This window comes from Elephantulus edwardii, unplaced genomic scaffold (genome assembly GCF_000299155.1).
Source record: "Elephantulus edwardii isolate Elephantulus edwardi_28Jun2011 unplaced genomic scaffold, EleEdw1.0 scaffold00017, whole genome shotgun sequence".
NCBI lineage: Eukaryota > Metazoa > Chordata > Mammalia > Macroscelidea > Macroscelididae > Elephantulus > Elephantulus edwardii.
In genome coordinates this window covers 14,758,313-14,781,994 of record NW_006399767.1, presented here as the reverse complement: position 1 = coordinate 14,781,994, position 23,682 = coordinate 14,758,313, and the positions used below count along the sequence as shown (strand labels likewise).

General features: G+C 35.6%; 1 protein-coding gene across 2 annotated transcripts in view; it reads left to right on the top strand.

The window, feature by feature from the left end:
- The window catches only part of UBR2 (ubiquitin protein ligase E3 component n-recognin 2), a 169,334-nt gene that overhangs the window by 71,703 nt on the left and 73,949 nt on the right, over window positions 1–23,682 (top strand). Inside the window, exons 5-14 of one of the 2 annotated variants that reach the window (XM_006881986.1) lie at window positions 1,512–1,642; window positions 2,531–2,669; window positions 3,167–3,229; window positions 6,019–6,139; window positions 7,716–7,823; window positions 8,601–8,689; window positions 10,232–10,330; window positions 20,318–20,481; window positions 20,564–20,663; window positions 22,667–22,795. In XM_006881986.1, the coding sequence (XP_006882048.1) occupies window positions 1,512–1,642; window positions 2,531–2,669; window positions 3,167–3,229; window positions 6,019–6,139; window positions 7,716–7,823; window positions 8,601–8,689; window positions 10,232–10,330; window positions 20,318–20,481; window positions 20,564–20,663; window positions 22,667–22,795 (1,143 nt within the window). Of the gene's footprint in view, window positions 1–1,511; window positions 1,643–2,530; window positions 2,670–3,166; window positions 3,230–6,018; window positions 6,140–7,715; window positions 7,824–8,600; window positions 8,690–10,063; window positions 10,163–10,231; window positions 10,331–20,317; window positions 20,482–20,563; window positions 20,664–22,666; window positions 22,796–23,682 lie in introns of both variants that reach the window. The other variant, XM_006881985.1, reaches the window with a different exon arrangement.

Below are 23,682 nucleotides of genomic sequence, written 5' to 3'. Positions count from 1 at the left end.
AAGGGCCCCTTTGGCAGTAGGAAACACATAGACTATTATGGAGATTGATTTTGGAATTTAGATGCACTGTTATTAATTGTGCTTAGCCGGACATGTTCATATCCTTGAAGATGTATCATGGGGGGGTAGTAGCATAACTTTCAATCCATTAGGCCAACAGAGCTCTCTCGTTGTTGTTGTTGTTAAGTGCCACCGAGTCATAGATGACTCATAGTGGAAAAAAGGTGCTATAAGAGTTTAAAAAAATATTTTTCTTACCAAAAACATACGTTTACTTCCTCTAACCCCTAGACCTTCTCCTTCAGGATAGGTCCCTTTTCCTCTGTTCTTTCTTGTATTCCACCTTGTTCATTTCTTTTGAAGGATTACTTCAGGCTCATCTTTAGTGTGTGTGTGTGCATGCAGAAATACTTGGTATCCTTATATTTGCAAGAATTTATTGATTCAATCTCATGGTACTGGATTTCTTACTTGGAAAAAATTTCTACAACCTACCTTGTTTATCTGTGAAGCTAAAGTAGAGTAAACCTTGTATAAAACTTAACTGAAAAAATACCACGATAAACCAGATGCTCTGCTGGAGAAGGAGAGACTATCTCCTCCTCTACCAGTCAGATCTGATTTGACAGTACATGCACCAAAAAACCCCAAACTGAATCCAAAGTCTCTGTAAACTTTCATTAAAATAATAAAAAAGAAGAAAAAAAAACCAAGAAAAAAAAATAAAACCAACCAAACCCTACCACGACAACAACAAAAACCAAGATTTTGTTTGCATTAAGTCTTCTATGTGATGGACCCTTGTTAGCATGCATTCACATCTCCCTTGCTGAGAAAAAATAGCTGAGTGAGTGAGTGAGCGGTTCTTACAAGATCAGAGAGAAGTTCTCTGAGTAGATTAAGTTCTCTTCTGCAAAATCTCCCAAATCAAATTCATTATACCTAAAATTCCAAACATTATAGTTGGAGCTCACTGCCAGCCCAAAGCCTGGCAGTTCGAATCTACAAGCTGCTCTAAGGGAGAAAGATGGGCATCTCCTCCCATGTGATTTACAACCTCTGAAAAACTGCTGGAAGGTCACCTATGGGTCAGCTCTAACTAAACAGCAATTAGATTATGGTTTCTGTCCATCTTTTGACAACATTTATTTTGTTGTTATGAGAAATTGCAGGTTAATAGCCTGTAATGCTAGAAAAATGATTTGATGTTAGATCTTAGAGATGTGGAATGCAATTTTGTTTTTATTCGTTAGGCATTGGAATGTTAATGATTTGAATCACTAACTCAACAATTGGGATCATGTGTTTTAGGAAATTTTATTTGGTAGATACTAAGCTACAGAGTCAAACTTCATGAAGAGAGAAACTGGAGCTGGGAAACCATTCAGCTTTTTAGTCTTTTGACTAAATAGTAATCTTCTGAGGAATACAGGTAGAATGAGAAAGAGAAGAGTCACCATACATTTAACATGGTTGCTCCCCTCCAATCCTGTTCTTTTTTTTTTTTTTAGGATCCCCTTGTACATCTATCAGAAGACATGATAGCAAGAACTTACAACATTTTTGCTATTATGTTTCGGTATGCAGTAGAGATTCTAACTTGGGATAAAGAAAGTGAATTGCCAACAGAGTTAGAGATGGTGTAAGTATGATTCATTTATTCTTTATATTTGAGGATCTATTAAAGCCTCCCTTGCTCTTGTTGTTGTGTGCTATGCAGTTCATTCTGATTCATAGTGACCCTATAAGCCAGAGATACTATCTCATAGGTGTCTCTAGACTAATTTTTACTGGAGCAGATCACGTTTCTCCTAAGGAGTGGCCGATAGGTTCAAACTGACAGTCTTTCAGTTTGCAGTGGGTCACTTCCACCATTGCACTAAGTGCTTCAAGATTTCTGCCTATCTCTCTGGTGTAATCTACTCCCAGTATCTTTCATCCTCTTTGGGTTCTAGCACCCACTCTTTATCTAACCCACCGCTAACTCACGCTTTCATGTTCTTCTGGCATTTTAAGGCGAGATTGTTTCATTGTTTTGAGTATTATCCGGTGACTTAACAGAATGTTTAGCAGCATTCCTGAACTAGTAGACCTGTTAGATGACAGTAGCAAACCTCTTCCCAGACATAGAGCTGAAAATGTCTTCAGGCATTTCAATATCATAACCTGGGAGAAGCAAAACCTTCCCTGGTAGAGAAGCACTCAGAGCCACTTCTAACTTTGGTTTTCAGGGTACTTTTCCAGTAGCTCTTCTCAGAATTCCAAAGACCTGTTAAACCCCACTTCTGCCCCTGCCCTTCTTGATAAATGACAGTGGACTGACTACACATAAAACTAGTCAATATTTGTCTTCACCAATGGACTTTTATTGTTAGAGAGTGTGGGTACCATAAATGCCTTCTTTATACACATGTGCCTAATAAATAAGCACATTCTTTAAAAGAAAATAAGCTCTTAATGGTCTGCCTGGAGCAAGATGGCACATGAACTGAAAGAAAGTCCAATATATAAAATTTGTTTTGTCATACAGAGACAAGAGTGACACCTACTACTGCATGCTGTTTAATGATGAAGTTCACACCTATGAGCAAGTTATTTATACTCTTCAGAAAGCTGTTAATTGCACACAAAAAGAAGCCATTGGTTTTGCAACTACAGTAGATCGAGATGTAAGTTATTTAATCATATTGATATCACATAATGAATTGAGCTTTTGCTAGTGATGCATTATCCCAGAAAAGTTAGCTACAGACTGTATATATAGCTATTTTTTAATTCCATTTGAACATTAGTCCAAGTATATATCAAGTATAACTGTAAGTTATTGCCAGATAGAAAATTTAAAGGGAAACCTAGGTATAATTGCCCTTTTTCTAGCCAGTGATTAAAATTGGCTCAGCTATATGAAAACGGAAATTATTGCAGTCTAGAAGAATGGATGTGATGATGTCCAAAGACTTCTACATACTAATGATTTGGACAAGTTTTAAGATAGCTTTGAAGGAAAATAGTTTCACTTTTCATTGATGAATAGAGTAAATATTACAAATACTTAAAACTGACCAGAGTTGTTATATATTCAGATTTGTTTGTTGATCTACTGGCTTAAAATTCCTCAGTGTTGAATTTAATTTTGTGAAATGACTTTAATTGTCTTTATTTATAGGGGCGTAGGTCTGTTCGATATGGAGACTTCCAGTATTGTGAACAAGCAAAGTCAGTAATTGTGGTAAGCAATTTTAAAACATTACTCTTTTATTACTTTAGAACTAGTTCCATATTTTGGCATTTATGAGTCCTTTGTTCTGGCTGTATATTTATTAGTGAACAGAATAGAAAGCCCAGAAACACATAGTATATTATGATACAGAAAATCTAGGGGGCTGAGAGAGGGTGAAAATTTGTTAGTCAGAAATAGGACCCCAGAAGTTAGAAAAGAAATTATGCACATTTTTTTACTACATGAAACATTTGCAAAGAAAAATATTTCATAAACAAAATAAGTTAGACAAAAAGGAGATTTGGAAAAGCTAACGATTTATTATGTGATGTTGTTGTTGTTGTTGTTATGTTCCACTGAGTCACTTGCAACTCATAACAACCCTATGTACAATAGCCCTGAAACCTGCTCTTTTCTGTGCCAACTTTACTGTGTCTGACACACCTTCCTACCCTCATTACCCCAATCACTGAATCAATCCATCTCATCGATTGTCTTCCTCTCTTTCTTTGTCCCTCCAACTTCCAAGTATGTTGTCCCTCTCCAAGGGTTGGTCCCTCCTTGCAACATGTCTAGAATATGTCAGATGAAGTCTCAGAATCCTTGCCTCCATAGTGCAGCCTCGTTTCACCCTCTTTAGGAAGAACCTGTTTGTTCTCCTGGTAGTCCATGGTATATTCAATACTCTTCTTCAGCACCACAGCTGAAAGGCATCAGTTCTCTTTCTATCAGTCCTAGTCATTGTCCAGCTTTCTGAGGCATAGCAAGGAATTGTGAAGACTATGGCCTGGAACAGGCACTCCTTAGTCTCCAAACAAATGTCGTTACTCTTCAGTACTCTGGAGAGGTCCCTGACAGCCAACTTTCCTAGTGCAATTCATCTTTTGATTTCCTGGCTGCTGGTACCAAGAATGTTGATATCAATATGATTAAATTATTTCGATCATGATCTGCTGTAGTTGCAGAGCTAATGACTTTTTTGTGTGTACATTTAACAACTTCTGAAAAACATGGAAGGTAGTTAATATTCATGATAAAATACTCAGATTATCATGTAAGGAACAAGGAGCAAAATAGAAAAAATGGACAGATAATTTGAAAAGGTAGATCTCAGCAGATAAGATCCAGGAGGCCAGTATACATGAAAAGGCTCAGACTCACTCAGGATTAATAAAAGACTGAGGAGCTTTCATACCCATCACAATGACATGGTTATAAGAATGATAAAATATGTTACTGGCAAAGATGCAGTCAGTATGAATATTAGTATAAAAGTAAACTGTTAAGATATTTTTGGGAAGCAAGGTAATAATTTGTCAAATCTTTACCTCTTTGGAAATTTAGGCACCAGTACATACATGTATAGATGTTCTTTATTACTTTTTTATAGTGACACAAAATATTAGAAACAAAACAAATCCTAATCACCTTCTTTTGAAGATGTTGAAAAAAATCCATACTAAATATTATGCAGTCACTGGTTCTGTCCCCCTTCCACCCTCCCCTCAATCAGTTAAAATGGTGTAGAGGATGATTGTACGGGGTATTTATTTAGAGAAAAGCAAGAAATACAGAAGTGTGTATGATAGCCCAGTCTTTTTAAGCCAACATAACAATCTTTATAAATATGTAAATATGAAATTACATGTTGTTGTTGTTGTTTTTGTTTAATGCCGTTGAGTCGTAGACGACTCATAGCGACCCTATGAACGAACAGCCTGAGCACTGTTCGTACATAGAGTTTCCAGAGGCAAGCCATTTTGGAAGTGGATACCGCTCCTGCTTCCAGGCTTGATTTAGTCGGGAAGCTCCAGCCAACACTGTCCACCATGGGTGCCCATTACCACGATTGGCACATCACTGTCACAGGCTTCAGCATCACAGCAACCACGAGTTACCTCTGTACAGCAACGCACAGACCAGTGCTATACCACCTAGAAGAAAGTTTTGACAGGAATACAGTTTGAACCTGGCCGAGGGCCACAAATGACAATCACCCACCTTCAGCTTGGTAGCACAGCTTCCTTCCACTAGGCCAACGTAGCTCTCTCTTGGTCGTCGTCATTGTTGTTGTTTAATGCTGTCGAGTCGTAGACGACTCATAGCGACCCTATGAATGAACAGCCTGAGCATTGTTCGTACATAGAGTTTCCAGAGGTAAGAAATTACATACATGGAGAAAATATGCAATGAGTCTTGGAGATGGAATAAAGCAGAGATCAAGAATGGATGGGGAAAATCATGTTAAAAATATTGATCGCGTCTATGTAATAAGGTTAACCATTTAAATAAGTGTATAGTAGAGGGTCAGTGAAGGAGAGGAAGACCCTCTATGATATGCATTGGTACATGGTCTTTGTCAGTGGTCTCAAATACGTCGAGGATGATGGTGACAATACAGGATAGGACAGCATCTGTTACTCACAGGGTCATTATGAGTCAACGTGACTCGACAACACTTAACAAGAATTGTATTAAGGAATTTGTTTAAAAGCTAACCGCACTTTAAAACTCTGTAACTGGTAGATAAAATTTTCAAATACAGGACTGATGAGTTAGATTACTCACAAGCTATGGCTTCTTAAATATTTTTTTTTTAAATCCTAAGAAATAGATACAGTATTGTAGAAAAATGAGGGTCTGAACAAGTAATGCATGTGGTGTTTTTCTGACATGACTATAGAAAATCCTCCAATATGGATAATTGTGTGTCTTTGTTAAATAAAAACATTAAAATTATCTAGCAGTGCAGTAGACTTTTAAAGTACTTTTTTTATCCTGCTGTGTTTCTTTTTAAGAGAAATACCAGTCGACAAACAAAGCCCCTCAAAGTTCAAGTTATGCATTCGTCTATTGTTGCACATCAGAATTTTGGTTTGAAACTTTTGTCTTGGCTGGGAAATATCATTGGATATTCAGGTAGGTATAAAAGGCTGCATTGTTAAAGAGTTGAGATCTGTAGAAAGTAACATAAGGATAAATCTAAGCTCTCGCTAATACAGTGCTTCACCTAAGACAGACAGTGGCATTCTCTTGTTTACTATAGAGAATATTCCTAGAACATTTATGTGAAAAGGCTGTTAGAAATGACATTGCCACACTGAACTGCCAGTTGCAAGAAGATGATGGAGGTGTGAAAATTTAAGAGAACATATTTGCTGGCTTCTAGAGTATCTTGTCAGTGACATTTTTTCTGGAACTTGTTTTTTAATTCATTGCAAACAACTTTTTTAAAAAAATTATTTTCATTTTATATTGGTTTGCATGCAAAATTTATATATATTGTGTTTTATTCTTATACATTGTATTTCAAACTTTTGCCCCTTTCATATTGTATTTCATAAGGTGATTCGCACACATTCTGTTTTATAAAATTAATCATCATCGATCAGTATCCACTCTTATCCTCTTTTCAAGTCCCCACTGGATCTTTCCTAATTCCTTCACCCCCTCACTCCACCCACCAAACTCTGTGACCCTGTGCTTGTTCCCTCCACCCCTTCACCTTCTGAGCCCCTGCTCCCTCCCCTTGGCTCTATTTTCTTTTTAGGTTTAGTGTTTTCCATTGAACATCTGTGTGCCAAGTACTATTCTCACTATACATTGTTAATGAACACTACCAGTGAAAACTTGTTCTGCTGAAATTTTTCTTTGAGTATTCATCGCCAGTGATTTAAAGAACTTACCATCCTATATTTAGTATTTATGTGAGATTTAGCCTCTTCTATGTGGTGACTTTTTTTTTTTAAAGTAAACTAGTGTAAATGTGGTGACTTTTACAATGAAAATACTCTTGGGTTTTTTCCCAGTTATTTTGCATGTTTGAAGACTAAAGAAATGATTTAAATTAAAACAAGGAACAAAAAGTTGTTGAAATGTTGATTGTTTGAATGTTTCTATTAGCATTTGAAGAACTTCTTACAATTAGTAATCTCCTAAGTAGTCTTCCATGATCTCTCAGTATCTCCCAGGTAGGTAGATGCTCTGTGAATTTTTTTCATTAGTGAAAAGCATTTAATATAACAATAAGAATACAGTAATGAAACATACAGAGTTTATACATTCTTTTTTTCATTTTAGCACAGTTTTATATCATGCCTACCATCTGTCATCATAGAGTGTATAATGGTTTCTGATAAAAATATATTTGGCATTCTGGAATTAAGTATAGGTATATAATGTTTTAAGTTTTCTCCTTTTTTTGGTGAAATTATTAATAAATAGTTAATATATTTACATTTTTTTAGTTTTATTATTTGTGTGTGTGTGTACCGTCAAATCAGATCTGACTGGTACAGGAGGAGATTGTTCCTCCTTCTCCAGCAAAGCATCTGGTGGAATATATTTACTTTTTAAAAGAAATTTACTTTTTAAAAGAAATTTGACCTGTAATAAAATAGGAAATTTTCTACAGATCCATTTGAATATTTCCATTAAAATGCCTCCTTATTCTAACAATGAATTTTTTTACTTCATGACTTCTTTCTGTTTCAAGATGGCCTTCGCCGAATTTTATGCCAAGTTGGTTTACAAGAGGGTCCAGATGGTGAAAACTATTCTCTTGTGGATAGATTGATGCTAAGCGATTCCAAATTGTGGAAAGGTAAATGTCTTAAATACTTTATAAGTATAGAGGAAGATATTTAGGTAATTGTGATGTTGACGTTCCCTCTCCCACTGTTTAGAAAGATACTTGACTTATTTCTATTTATAAAGATTGATGGATGCAATCTTCATTCTTCTTGGGGAAAATATTATGTGAAGTTATTGTTAAGTACCGTCAAGTCAAGTACTCTGTGAAATTCTTCAAAACCAAGAAGTGTAACAAAATAGAAATGCATTTAATGTTTTTTCTATATTTGTGAAGGATATTTTGTTCAAAAGTCGTATTTTATGGGCTGGGAGTTGGAAATGGAGTATAAATGATTCTTTAATTGGTACAGAGTGTTGGAGGTAGAGGGAATTTTTAAGCTAAAGGTTGTGGCTGCTTAGCATTTTTAATATACTAAATACTACTGAATTAATATATTTTAAAATTATAAATTGTATGTTATTTGAACTTTGTCTCAGATTTTTAAATGGAGAGGGGATCCTTTACCACAAATAGCTTGAGAGGCACTGCCCTAGAATATGGCAGAGCCACTTAGAAGGAACACTTGTCTTTAAATGACTGCATCAAGCAGTGACCTGGCAGCCTGGAGAACACTCCTCTTGAACTATTAGGTGAATAAGAAAGAAACTTTGTTCCTTTAGAATGGGGGAAGAATATCTGTATGTGAGGTGTTAAGGTCTGGAGACAAAATATAATTGATCATAGAATAGTTTTGGAAATGTAATTTTTGTCATGTTTTATATATGCTTATTCTTTTTTTCGTAACAGGTGCTAGGAGTGTGTATCATCAATTGTTCATGAGCAGTTTACTAATGGATTTGAAATACAAGAAACTGTTTGCTATTCGGTTTGCAAAAGTAAGTAGTTTCTTAGTTTTAATGATTAGCAAAATAGTTCATATAAAGAAAATAGATTCTATTTAAAAGCCATCAGAATTGAGACCAGAAGGTTAGAAATTACTCTGACTTCAAAGATGAGAGGATAAGGAGGCAGAGATGGCAAGGAGGCAGAAGCCTAGATGGAGCACTGGAAATCAAACAGTACAATTAAAGAAATGTTGATACATTGTGATAAATGTAACTAATGTCACTGAACAATTTGTATGAAAATTAACAATTGGAATCTAACTTGATATGAGAACTGTCATCAAAGATACAATAAGATACTATTTTCAGAGAGAAAAAGAACTTCTGTAACTCATGATTATATCCAAGCTTCATAAAATTAACTTTCTTTCTTTTTGTTCTTTTTTTTATTTTTATTGTATTATTTTTACATGTACCGTCAAATCAGATCTGACTGGTACAGGAGGAGATTGCCCCCTCCTTCTCCAGCAGAGCATCTGGTAGATTTGAACAGCACACCTCTGGGATTGCAGTGCAGCGTCTTGCCACTAGCCCACCAGAGGCTCCCTCATAAAATTAACTAATGACAAATGTCTTGATTTTAAATTCTGTGGAACATCAGACATGACCTTTTGATCTTATTAAAATATAATTTTAGCAAAGTAAAACTGCTTCTTTTGCTGCTCATCATGTTACAATATGAATATTCACACAGTACACCTTTCTCTTTGTTAAGTTCAGAAGGTGACATGAACTGATAAAGAATTTAAATCTCTCATTGTAAAATCATGCTATTATTCCCATAAAATTTATATCAAGGGAATCTTTCTGAAAGGACACTTACATATGGATTCTGATAGAGTAACAGTGAACTTTGTGTTACTAATTGAATTCTATTCGGCTAACCATTTATTTTATAGTTGCTTGAATTAGAGGTATTTGAACCAAGGAAACCTGTGAAAAACTATTTAGGCATCTCTTTGAAAATACACGTTCGTATTCGCTTCTCAAACTTAGGGTCACCCTGAGTGGTGTGTGAGCACGTGTGCTTTGCAAAGAGCCATCCTGATGATTCTGTTGCACCCGAAGTAATGAGACTGATTTCATCAGAGACAGTGCAACACTTGTGGTTTATCCGCACCAGTGTGTGGTGACATCCAGGTTTTCCATAGCTGTTACTTCATGTTTTGGCTCATTAAACTGCCATTGTGCTCCAGAAGAGTGTGTTAACTATAGTGAATCAATATTTATACAAGGCTTGACTTCTAGGAATCATTCCCGTTTTCATAGCAGGATCATTGACTTCCTCTTGCACTGAGTTTTCATGATAATCCTTAACCGTTTGGTCAATGTGGATTAGAGGTGAATCTCCCCCTTGTTGTTTAGAATTACCAGCAGTTGCAGAGAGATTTTATGGAGGATGATCACGAGCGAGCAGTATCGGTGACTGCTCTGTCTGTCCAGTTCTTCACCGCACCTACTCTGGTGAGTAGTCCTTGCCTTTCTTTGTAACTGATAGCTGGTACTCCTTGCCTTTTTTTGCCTTCTTAATAGAACTATGAGCGTTTGCAGAGTGATTATGTGACAGATGACCACGACAGAGAGTTTTCAATCGCAGACCTCTCGGTACAGATATTCACAGTCCCTTCACTTGTAAGTACTGAAAGACTAAGAAGAACTTTGTTTGCTATTAACAGAAGTAAAACCTTTCAATAATAGAGAACTAAGATCTGCATAATAGACTATTTCATAAATGGCCAATAAGAAGTCATATACTTTTAATCATACTAAAATATGACTGACTATCAAAGCCATCTTGGTGGGGGGATTTGAGGCAGGGGGCTGACTTCTTGCTGTTAAAGTTATTAAAAAGCTCAAAATCCTTACTGTCTTATAGTCCTTTACTGAAGTTTTGAACAGTTGAGTGTAAATTTGAATTAAGTTGATAAGTTTAACATATTTGATCCAAGATGTTAGACTCAGATAGCATGTTATGCCGCATCTTGCCCCTTGGTAAGAAGAGAGAGAGCTAAGCAGCTGAATCAAGATGATTGGGTAGTCTTCTAAGCTTCTCCAGTGGCTCCTGAGACACATCTCCATGGTTTAGCTCTGTACTAGTAATATAAATTAGTACTCAATTCACTCAACAAATATTTATTGAGTACTTTTTTTTTTCTTTACCTGAGTACAGTTGTATGATTTAGAATTGCATAGCAAACAGAAGTAGATGTACTCCATGCCCTCTTGAACTTGCAAAAGTGAGAATGAAAACTCTGAAGAACTAGGGTGTGTTGAGAATGAATAATAGACCAATTGGGCCTTTCTTCACTGTTCAGAGAGAAAGGCTGAAGGTGTCTGAACATGGAGTGAAGTGAGGGCAAAAATGTAAGAGAAGTGCTTTTCAGAGTTCATAGCCCAAGACTTGGGACACCATCTCAGAAGTAGTTATTGTCATGTTCCCCTTCTCTCTCTGGCCACCAATAAAGACTGTTGGTGCCAGAAAAAAAAGTAGGAGAGGTAAAATGATAGATGTAAGAATGGTTCGCTCTGACCAAATGACTTTTTTAGGGTTTGAGTCTAGGTTTTTATTAATTTTCCCCCAGATTACTTTAAGAGCAGCCCAAGCTTTCAAAACTCTACCTGCCAATGAATAAGCTATTATAAACCAGATGGAGGAGTTGGATTCTTTTAAGACCATAAGGAGGCATTGAGGAGTTCTAAATGGTCCATCATCACGGTTGTGACTTTAAAAGATAGTGTTTATAATTGGTAAGATGAATTGGTAGGAACCAAAAGTAAATGTAAAAGCTGATGAAGAATTGATGGCATCTTGAACTGGAATAGTGGCAGTAGATTTACATTGTGAAAGATGGTTAGATATGAAAATATATGAAACTAATGCAATGTTAGGTTTGAGGCACATTGGTTTCAGTGACTGGATTGATTGCATGTTGGGTTTAAGAGCAAAATGTCAGGATGATCACCTGCTTTCCTGCTTGCGGAAGTTGTATCACTTGCTGAATTGCTATTTTGTTAGCAGCACAGCTATGCCACTAGAGCTTGTTCATTTTGATATCTTAGAAAGCTAATTCTTTCATTATTCTATTTTAAAAATTCTTAGGCCTCATGTCTTTACTTTGAGAACTAGTATCTTTTCCATACTGAACATTCCCATCTAAGAACATAATTTGTTCTTAGTCATTCAACTTATTTTGTCTTCTTGATGAAAGTTCGATTGTTAATAAGAGATTTCCTAATAGAAGCTTTAAGTATTTTAAAATATAAGCTTATGTATTTTTATGCTATAGTAAAATTTCTACATTTTTCCCTTTTTTTAATTTATTATTTCAATGAAAATTTACAGAGACTTTGGATTCCCATTCATTCATTGATGCACTTATCTCCCCTTCCAACCCTCCCCCTAGTACACTACCCTCTTGGAAAAGTAAGAGAAAAATTCTTTCATTGTTTTACAAACCCTCCCCCAGGTCCACTCCACCATGTAGCCTTTGCTCTAGACGCCTGTCATGACAAATATACCTAATCACATATCCCTTTTAAACAGTTTTCTCCCTCCTCTGTTTCAATGCAGTATACATTATTGAACCCATCTTTCTCAGTCTCCCCCCAAACCCAATGTCAGTCCTGTTTACAACAGTGGCACCATGCAGTGTTTATTCTTTGTGACTGAGATATTTCACTCAGCATAATGCCCTCCAGGGTCCCCCATTTTGAATAATATTGCATGAGTTCCTTATTTTTCAATGCAGCATAGTATTCCATTGGGTGAATATACCACAGCTTCTCTATCCAAAATTTCTGCATTTTTAAGCTAGCTTTTTGTAGTATCTAGGAAAGTTACATATTTGTCTTCTCTCTGGTCCTTTTGCATTGATTTCTCTTGGAATTTCTAATTGGAAATTATCATTTTCTTTCTTTTTTATATTTCAGCTCTTATTTCTTTAGATAAAATAATTTCTCTCATTCAGAGTATTTATTGAGTGCCATTATTAGTTACCCATTATTTTGGGCATTCACAATAAAATAGTTGTAACAGATCAGACAGTAGTACCTGCTCTCATTGAATTTATGTTCTTGTGAGGAGACAGATACATAAATATATATATATATATATACTGTTTGTTACAAATTAAATGTTAATAAGTGTTACAAAGTAGAACATTAGGTTAAGAGACTAGTGGTCAGGAAATGCTTCTCAGAAAGGTGATATGTGAACAGAGACCTGTAAAAAAATGAGAGAGTGTAATTGTTGTGGCTGGTAGGAAGAAGAGTCTCCTGATAGAAGAAACAGCAAGCCCAAAAGGCCTAACGTGGCTATGCACTTGGCTTTTTGGAAGAAGTAACCAAAATGGACCAGTGTTGTCAGAGTGAGGAGGGTGTCAGTGAGCTGGTTTTATTACCAGAGCACAGAGGACCTGGGAGGCCAATTAAAGAATTTTTTTCCTTTTGTACTGAGAGAAATGAAAAGACACATGACACTTTGTGTTTTAGAAACACTAAAGAAAAAAAAACCCTTACCTCCAACTCGTTGCCCTGGAGTCAGAACCAACTCATAGCAGGTTTTCTGAGGTTTGCCATCTTTCTCCCGTGGAGCAGTCAGCTCTAAATGACTGTCATTCCTTTAACACTCTTAATCGATTATTGATTAGAATGGAAGTACCTTCAAGTGCTTTGATCTAGTATGAAGAGATATTAGTCCCATCTATTGAAATGTTGATATTATCATCTCCCTCTTTGAGCTGTTAATGTAATAAATATACTCTTTGATCAAAGAAAAAAATTATATTTTTACTTATTAATGTAACTGATTATATTAGCTAGAGTTTGTGATTCTGGAACGTTCTGATACTGTAATTATAATTATTACATACCCATAAACCCACCACCATAGAATCAGTTCCAGCTCATGGTGACCCTCCATCAGGGTCCTGAGGCTGTAGTGAGGGAGTTACTTTTTCTTTCTCTGTAGAACAGCTGGTAGATTTGAACTTCCAACCTTTCATAATATATTATGCCACCAGGACTCCCTAAATAGAGTATGTTCTGGTAGCCTAGTGGGTAAGGAGTTGTGCTGCCAACACAAATGCAGGCAGTTCAAATCTGCCAGCTGTTCTGTGAGAGAAAGACAGGCAGTCTCCTCCCATGTGATTTACTGCCTTTGAAAACCCTGCTGGAGGGTTTCACATAACAAAAACATAACAGTACATAACAGTAAGCCCAATTTGTTATTACTTTATTTATAATTTTGCATATATAACCTTAAGTAAGATTGGTCAGTGTTTTTCATGTGTATGTATTTTATGAGATTTTCACTTTGTAAAATGAGTTGAGTATATTTCTGTTTTTTATGCTCAGGCCAAGAATAGTTTAAATAACATGAGCATTAGCAATTCTTTGAAGGTTTAAATAATCTAAACTTAGGATGTTTTGGAGGTTAACTCTGTGAGAAAACCTTTTCAATTTCATCTCATAATTTGGGGGTTTATTCTTGAGTTAATTTTCTTAATAATTGATCTTTCTCTTCCCTTTAACTTGATTGTGCTGTAACAATGTAACAATCGAGGACAATGGACATACTTTCTGATAACCTGTGCAATCTTTCAAAAGTAGTTTTCTGCTTTTCCTTACCTGCTGCCACCTCCCTTTATTGGCTATAGATATAGGCCAGGAATGTAGTTTTATGTCTTAACCTGAGATGTATAACTGTGTAGACCAATGAATTTTTACCCATCCATTTTGCCAGCATCCCAGAATTTAGTGTTGTTCTTTAGCACTACACCTTTCCAGAAGTAACTATTATCCTTTCTTCTAGCATTATACATTATTTTGTTTCTGAATTTTTTATATATAATATATTTTTAAAAAAAAGATTATATAGTATGATCTTTTTTTGTACCCATCTTCTTCCCCTCAGCAGGGAGCTCTGGTGGCTTAGTGAGTTGGGAGTAACTCCACTCACCCAAATACTGCACCTCTCTGGCTGCTCAGAAATACCAGGGACTCCATGAGAGAGAGAGAGATGGGCCATCTCCTCCCCTGCGATTTACAGCCCCAGAGACTCAGTAACCCAGTGACTGCAGCAATGAGCTTGTACCAGTGTGGCAGCAATGAGTTTGTGTCTTCCCCTCAGCATTATGTTTTAGAACAGATCATTCAGCTTTATTAATCTGTAAATCCAGTACATAATTATGCTATTTATTTCCCTATTAGTACAGTTTTCCAGTTTTATAATCTTAAATAAAATTTTTTAATACTCCATTTAGTTTTATCATATCTTTACCAGTGCTTTTTTTATTGGTATTTAAAGTTTTATCTGTTATCTTCGTTTTATTGACTCTAGTATTAGCATCTTATAATTTTAATTTACATTTCCCTGATGAAGATGTAGTTGAACCCTTACCATATGTTTATTGGGCATGTGTTTGGGTTTTATTGCTTATCCATTCTGACCTTCTCAATATTTTAATTATGTTATAATTTATTTATATATGATGATAGGTATAGTCGGCTTTATGAGTCTTTCTTAAGATTTTTTGTTTTCTATTTTGGGGTTTTTTCTTCCTTTATCTTCTTTTTGATGAATGAAATATTTCTTATTTCTTTTCTCCCTTTATTAGCTAGCTGGTTGTACATTCATTTCATATTCTTTTTTTTATTTGATTTTTTAAATTTTTTATTCTTTTAAGGATTATTCTAAAGCCGTTTTCCTCAGAGTGTCAATTCATGACAAGACAAACAACTTTTATCAACTAAAGTTTTGCTATGATAGAAATGTCAGATTATCTTATTGTGACTACTACTCCTAGTGACTGTATGAACAGTGACTGAATCTTACCCTGTCCTGTGCCACCCTCACAATCTCTGACACAACTGAGCTCTTTGTTGCAGTCACTATATCAGTCCATCTTATTGAGGGTCTTCCTCTCCTGTGCCAACCCTCCACCTTTCCGAGCATGATGTCCTTCTCCAGGGACTGACCCTTCCTTACAACATGCCTAAAGTATGTGAGATGGAGTTTCACCATCCTTGCCTCCACGGACCACCCTGGTTTCAGTTTGTCCAAGACAGAGTTATTTGTCCTCTTGGCAGTCTGTGGGATAATCAATACTCTTCTCCAACACTACAATTCAAAAGCATCAATTCTTCTGTCATCTTTCATTAGATTACTTATTCATTTAAAAATAAAAAAGGGGGGAATAGTAAAATATAAAAAAAATTAATGTTTTATAGAACCTGGGGAAAAGATTTTCAACAAAGTACAAAAATTTAAATAATTTTTTAATTTCTTTACTGCAGAATAGTTCAGAATGTCACTTCTGTTTTAGATAACAGATTTGATAACTGAGCAAGGAAACATAATTTGGATTATAAAATTCTTGCTTTAATAGAAATTCCTTAAAGAAGAAAGGAAGGGGAGTAAAAAGACCATGGCATGAATGAGGCGCAGCTTGGTCTTTAAACAAATACTCTTGCTCTTTAGTATTCCAAAGACAGCAGATTTTACCATTGCAGTGTGTGTGTGTTTTTGTTTTTGTTTTTAATTTTTTTGACTGCTGGTATCAAGGACATTGATTGTGGATCCAAATGAAATTAGATTGTTGACAACTTCAATCTTTTCACCTCTACTAAACTCTTGTAAATAGTTGGTTTGCCTTTCATATGTCCCTTGATAGCTGGCATGAGGCATTTTAGGTTTCTGATCCATAAGCCATCCTTTGATTCATGCTACCTTAGAAATTTTACATCTTTGATAAATTGCAGTCTAGTATAAAGTATTACTTGACCAATTAAAAATACTGACACCATAGAAGAATATTTTAACTCTATTTGCCCATCATCTGTGTTATTTTTGTTATACAGTTTAGTTTCATGTATGTCTTAACCCTTTAGAATGCCATTTAGCGTATTCAAAAGTATTTATATACTTTCACTCTTTTTACCCCCATCTCCATGTTTCCCTGTTAAGATGAATGTAAATTCTCTATTTCTGTTTGAACTTTTAAAAAAAATTCTTGGATAATAGTTTTACTCCTTTAACATTATAAACATATCAGGCAGTTGTCATTAGGGTTTCTTCTTGTTGGAAAAGTTAGCAGTTGTATTAATTTACTTTTGAGGATTGTGGCTTTTGTTTGTTTCCTTCTTACTTTTACAATTTTCTATATATCTTGAGTTTTTGTTGGTTTTGCTATAATCTGCCTACATTTTCTTTATGTTTTTGTCATTTATGTTGTTATTAAAAACAACACTATGTTGGAGTTTATAGATATTATTAGATCTTGGGGTTGATATTTTTAACCAAATTTGGTAAATGGAGAGCCACATCTCTTCAGATGTAATTTCTCTTCCATTTTCTCTCTTTCCCCTCCTTGTGAGATGATAGTCTTTATTTAAAGGAAAAAAATTGTTAGAATTTACTTGATATTTTCCTCCTGAACATTTCTAGGCAGATAAAATGAGACTATATCTTCTTAAAAAAATAAGTAAATAAAATTTTTGTTTTCTACTGGTTTACTTACAAAGTTCGTATGCCTTGTTTTTCACACCGGAGCCTATTATCATTTTAACGTTGGTCCAGTTAGGGACTGACATGATTCTTGATGGGTTTGTCAAGACTGAATCACCTCTGGTTCTTCCTTATCTCATGACCATACCCTTTTAAGGGCCCTCATTGGCAGCCTGGAATATTCACTGGAGCTTTAACTTAGAAAGAAAGACTACCACAATCACTACTCTTCTAAGCTTTTTGTTGGACTTCTATCCTGCAAAGCTTCAGAATATTGCAAATGAATTAGGCAAGAAACTGGAAGAAAGTTTCTTCAGTTCCCCCCACCCGACACCCCATTTTAGTAGAATTCTAGCCTCTCCAGGACTACTAAAATCTCTGGGGGTAGTTGTTCTATACCATTGAGTTGGAACCGACTTATAGCTGACCCCTTAGCAGGTTTCAGCAGCAGTAAATTACACGGGAGGAGAGTGCCCATCTTTCTGCTACGGAGCAGCTGGTGGACTTGAACTCCATGCCTGTGGATTGATAAAGCAGCTCTTCCCCACTGCCACCAGAGCTAAACTCTCTTTAGGTTTTTAATTACATTTTTTCCCTATTGATAATAGCTCTGTCCAGATTCTGCTGGAATCTTTAGTCCCATCCTTCCCTGTTCCCAAGCCTTCAAATACTGTGGCAAAAGTAGCTGCAGAATGTTTACTCACCTCGTGTGCACTTTCCCTTCTCTGTGGGCTTATCCTCTCAAGTCCTTGCTGCCTTAGCAACTCTATTACAATCTCAGATTTTAATCAACCTTTTCTAGTTGTTCATAGTAGAGTATCACAGCCACAAGCTATATATGGAAGCAAAAGAGTACATAGAGAGAGTTATTTTGTTTTGTTTCAGAAAGTCTATTAGTAATGTTTGGGTCTCAAAAAACTGAACTGGTTGCCATCAGGCAACACTGATGAAAGTGTTTGTATCACAAATAAAATTACCTTACAGTTAATTCAGTCTTCATTTCTAATTTGAGTCTATGAGTAGAGTATCTTAGTTTTAGTTTACTTTATTCAAATGTACCCCTAGCTAGTATTTTATCCCTATATGTGTATATCAAATGTATATCATTAAGACGTTTATATGTAGCCATTGTTATTATTCAATAAAGAGTTTTATTTGATTGATTAGTTTTGTTGTTTTCTTCTATTTTTGTGTTTGGTTTATAGTTTTTTGTTTGTTTCAGAATTCTGGGTGAGAATTTTGTGAACTTTTAATATATTGTTATACATATGACGAGAATTACAACACAAAACTGAATATGGTATAAAACCGTATTTACAGTAAGAACTTCCTTGCAAACAGTTAAGTGCCAGCGACTAGACAGTTCAACCCCACTTACAGGCACCCTGACAAATAGGCCTGGTGATCTACCTCAGGTCACCGCCTTGAAAACCTGTGGAGCAGTTGCTCTGCACACGCAGGGTCATCAGGAGTCAGGATTGACTTAACAGCAACTAGCAGCCGTAGCAGCAGTAAAGTTTATAAAGCAGAGTCAGTTGTCCTTCACTGCTGTCTAGTTGGCTCAAACTCATCATGACACTCTTGCTGGGTTTCTGAACCTGTAAATCAAAACAGGAGGAGACTTCCCATCTTTGTCCCAGGTACAGCTTGCTATGTCCTATGCCACCAGACTCCCCTCAGTGAATTATAGGATCAATAAAAAAGGTCAATATTTAGGGTAAGTGATATGAAGTACTAACATAATAATATTAGGTACTTTATGCTATAGTGACGGGGTAATGGGCATAGGTTGTCAGAGACAATAAGATTGACACAGGTTAGAGCAGGGTTTAGAGCTGTTGTACATAGTGTTGCTATGAGTCACAGGTGACTCGATGGCACATAACAACCACAGTGCTGCAAATTACATTGAAAAGTTACCATCAAGATAAAGAAAGTCATAGAGCTAATCTGACTGAAGGTACATTTAAGTATATTCTTTTGATGGAAAAATATAGACATACCCACTTAATCTATGTATTATAGCTATATTTTATGTGCTTCTGTGTGTGTGACTAATGTACCCTGTATACAGACACGCATGCACACCATCTCTGCAAGAAAGTTCAGTAAGCTAATTGACAGCAGTTGCCTTTGGAAGGAGAACCTCAAGAGCTGAGAGACAGACTTTTTACCTTTTTTTTTAAAATTAAACATAATTTACACATATTTGCTTATCTAAAAATATGTAAATGTTCATATCTACACATATTCATGAAGGCAAGAAAAAGAAACTTCTGCTAAAGAATGTAAATCCACTAGTTTCTCCTAGGGAGAAAGATGGGCAATTGCCTTTCATAATAATTAACAACTCAGAAACCCAGTGGAGAGTTAGCTTTGAGTTGGTTCTGACTTGACAGTAATCAGTGAGTAAGTAAAGGGAGAATAAGAGGAAAATACTAAACCCTAGAGATTCTAGATCCTTGAAGACCATACTTTTATAGTTATCTAGAGGCTGTTTCTTGGAAAGGAACATCATGATAGGAAAGGTAGAGAATTAGCAAAGGAGAGGAAGACTCCTAACAATATGGATCCTCACCTTGACAGTGTCTGTAGCAGTGAGCCACATGTGTTGGGAATGGTAAGGATCGCACAGGATAGGACAGAGTTCAGATCTGTTGTTCATAGGTTTGCTATAAGTCTTATTCAACTCAATGGCATTTAAAAACAGCAAATGTCTCAGTTAAGGAAAATTTGTAGCCTAATTCAGAGTCCAGCCCTGAATTATTTTGTATTAGTAAGTATTGGAATGCTCTCCTAACATGCTGGCCTTTTTCTCGATGGTTTAATTGTTGTTTCATACAAAAGGCAATTGGAATAAGTAATTTTAATCTGAGGTATACAGAATAGGGCAGGGTTTAGGGCAGTTGTACATAAGGTCACTATGAGTTGCAGGCGACTTGATGACACATAACATCAACAACAACACCATGCAGACTTTTATGATATTAAATAGTTAGAAAATGAAGAGAGAACTAAATTATGCTAGTGACTGTCTTTGGGGTTTTGGGGTTTTTTTTTAAGCTTTCTAGTAAATCATTCTTGATTACCATGGATCCTGTTCTTTGTTTTAGGCTCGAATGCTCATCACAGAAGAAAACCTGATGACTATTATCATTAAGACATTTATGGATCATTTGCGACACCGAGATGCCCAGGGCAGGTTCCAGTTCGAACGATACACTGCTTTGCAAACCTTCAAGTTTAGGAGAGTTCAGAGCCTTATTTTAGATCTCAAGTAAGCTATTATTTAATTATCAAGACGATTATAACTTATAAAGCATCAATGTTGATTTATTCATTACTTTTCTCTTACTCAGATATGTGTTAATTAGCAAGCCAACGGAATGGTCAGATGAGCTGAGGCAAAAGTTCCTAGAAGGGTTTGATGCCTTTTTGGAATTACTCAAATGTATGCAGGTATGTGTGAATTGGCACATTTTAAAAGGGGAACTCTTGTTACTATTTTTTTTCTCCTTTTTAATTCATTGAGCTGGATACGTTTTCAGCCTATTTATGTTCTTCATTTTGTGCAACATTTCAAAAAGAGCAATTTGGATGGCTACAATTTGGATGAAGAAACTCTTCTTTAATTGGAGCCTCTTAGAAAATTTAGAACAAATGAGATCCTAGCAAAGGTTGGCATCAACTGCTATTTTGTATTTGTTAATTCTTTTGGTCACTTTTAACATTCTTTCTTTGGCAATCAAAGCATAATGTATGTTTTACAATGTTTTCACAGATAGGGAAATTATTTGGGAAACTGTTTTTACTGTTTCCATATTTCCTTGTCTCTCCCTGTTGTGATACTCATATAATACAATATAGAACTTTTTTGCATTCTGTTTTAATTCTCTTCTTTTTAAACATCTATATATCACAAACAGAATCTAGAAACAAGATAATGACATATTTAGGGTTTAACTGTAGGATGATAATGACATCTCTCAATCTCAGGAAATACTAAGATTCCTTTGATAGTTGTTAAAAGAGCAAGGAGCATGAGAACAATCAGATCTAACTTCTGCAAACGCCACAAAGGGAAACTATCTCCCTATCAACAACATCCACAGTACAAATTAATTCCTATCACATAAGATCACACATGCCCCACACACACTCCCTCACCCATTTCCACTAATTCAAGAAGCATTCCTACTGCTCTCCTGGGTCTGAAGTTTGTTGCAAAAGCTGTGCATACTTCACAGAAACATACTCATGATTATGGGATTTATTAGAGAAGTTCGCCAGTTAGAATTCAGGCTGCCAATAGGATACAGTCTCAATCAGGACAGCTTTCAAAGTATGCTCACAGGCCCCTCATGTTACATCTGGCTTTAGGCCAGTGTTACAAAACTCTCTTAACCCTGCCACTTAAGGCATCTCTTTGCAGTTCTCTATCAAGCTTGAGCAACAACTCCTGGCTCTGGTTCCCAAGAATAGAAGTCCCAAGGTCAGCTCTGTCTCACATTGGGTCTCTGGCTCTCTCCTGTTGCTTCTATAGGCCCATTCTGTGTGGTGTAAGAATCTGTGGCACCCAAGGATACACAGTGGCATTTTATGCTCCTTCTGCTTTGCTGATGGGGAGATACCCAAATTTCTGCCACTGAATCCTTTCAATTTAATGGCAAGACAAGCCGAACCCCTTGTGGATAAACTAATACACCATATGTATGATCCTGCCCACTCCTAAGTCAAAGTCAATGGTTAGAAAAGCCATTTTGAATAATAAACTATTGACGCGACAGCAGGCTTCTGACTTGCTTAGAAAAAAAAATAGACAAAGTTGACCTATAGATTTTTAGACCATATTTTAGTTCCTTCGTGTAGTAGTTTGTGAGTTTTATTATAATATTACTTTTGTTTTCTCTTGTACCAGTAAAATTAATAGCTGCTTTGGTAATTTTGAATATTTAAGTTATGTTGTATACTGTTATTTAATCAATTCTGACTAGTCAAAGTTGGGTCTAAAAGACTTTTCTTTTGTACTAAAACTTCTTTATCTTTTTCTTGTTTTACTTTCAAACTATGAGAACTTATGGTTATAGGTTATAGACTAAAAAATATCTTTCCTAATGTACTATAAAATTATAAATATACAAGGCTTTAAAAACCTATCAGGTTTTTTCCTAAACATTTTTTATTAATACAGGACTAAAAAGGAGTTGGAGTGAAGCATATCTTTTATTGTCTAAATACAGAAGATTGCCTCTAAAATAATTTGTTCCATAAATTACTGTAACTTTTTTTTATCTCAGAGGATGTTACATAAACATAAAATTTAAGAAGTTATTTGATACTTCTTCTTTAAACTTTTACTTTGTTTTATTAATCAATGTATATTTCTTCATTATTTCTTAAATTTTAATTTAAAAGAACAAATATCATTTTAATTCATGTAAAATCTTTTTACTGTTTTTAAGGGAATGGATCCTCTTACACGTCAAGTAGGACAGCATATTGAAATGGAACCTGAGTGGGAAGCAGCCTTTACTCTCCAAATGAAATTAACGCATGTCATTTCAATGATGCAGGACTGGTGTGCTTTAGATGTAAGTTTCTTATAGTTAAAAAATTAAAATGTGAAAAAAACCTTAGGAAAAAAATGTGTCTAGCTGATGAAAGAGAAAATCTTTCATTCCTAATATAACCATCTTCAATTTTTTTCATATCCTGTTTTAGACTTTATATGTATGTCTAAAAATAGTTTTACTATCAGTATATTTATCCTGTGTCTTAATATTATTTTGGCCTGCCTTTGACGAAAAAGAGCATTTGATAACCTGGGGAGTCAAGAAAGGCTTCTGTGTGATCTGAATAATATGTAAGAGTTGAGTGAGTGAAGTTAGAGCTAGTAGGCAAATTTAGTAGCGTGGAAGGATATAAGATTAATATCCAAGTATCAGTAGGATTCCTCTACAATAACAAAGAGAACTCAGAGAAGGAAATCAAGAAAGCAATACCACTTACAGTAGCCGACTACAAGTGGAGATACGTGGGAGTGAGCCTAACTAGAGACACAAAAGATCTATAAAAACCCTTACAGAACGTTTCTGCGAGGTATGATAAAATATCTAAATAAATGGGAAAATGTGCCTTATTCATGGATAGGAAGACTCAATATAGTGAAAGTGACAGTCCTACCAAAAGCAGTCTACATGTTCAACACAATCCCAATCCAGATACCAAATTCATTTTTCAAGTTGATTGAAAGGGAAATTGTCAGATTTATTTGGAGAGGCAAGAGACTGCAAATAAACAAAACACTTCTGAGAAACAAAAATGAGGTGGGAGGCATAGCACTCCCTGACCTCAAAACTTACTACACAGTAGTAGTAACCAAAACAGCATGGTACTCGTACAATGACAGGCAAAATATACCAGTAGAACAGACTTGAGAACCCAGAAAAAGACCCAACTATCTATGGTCAACTGATAC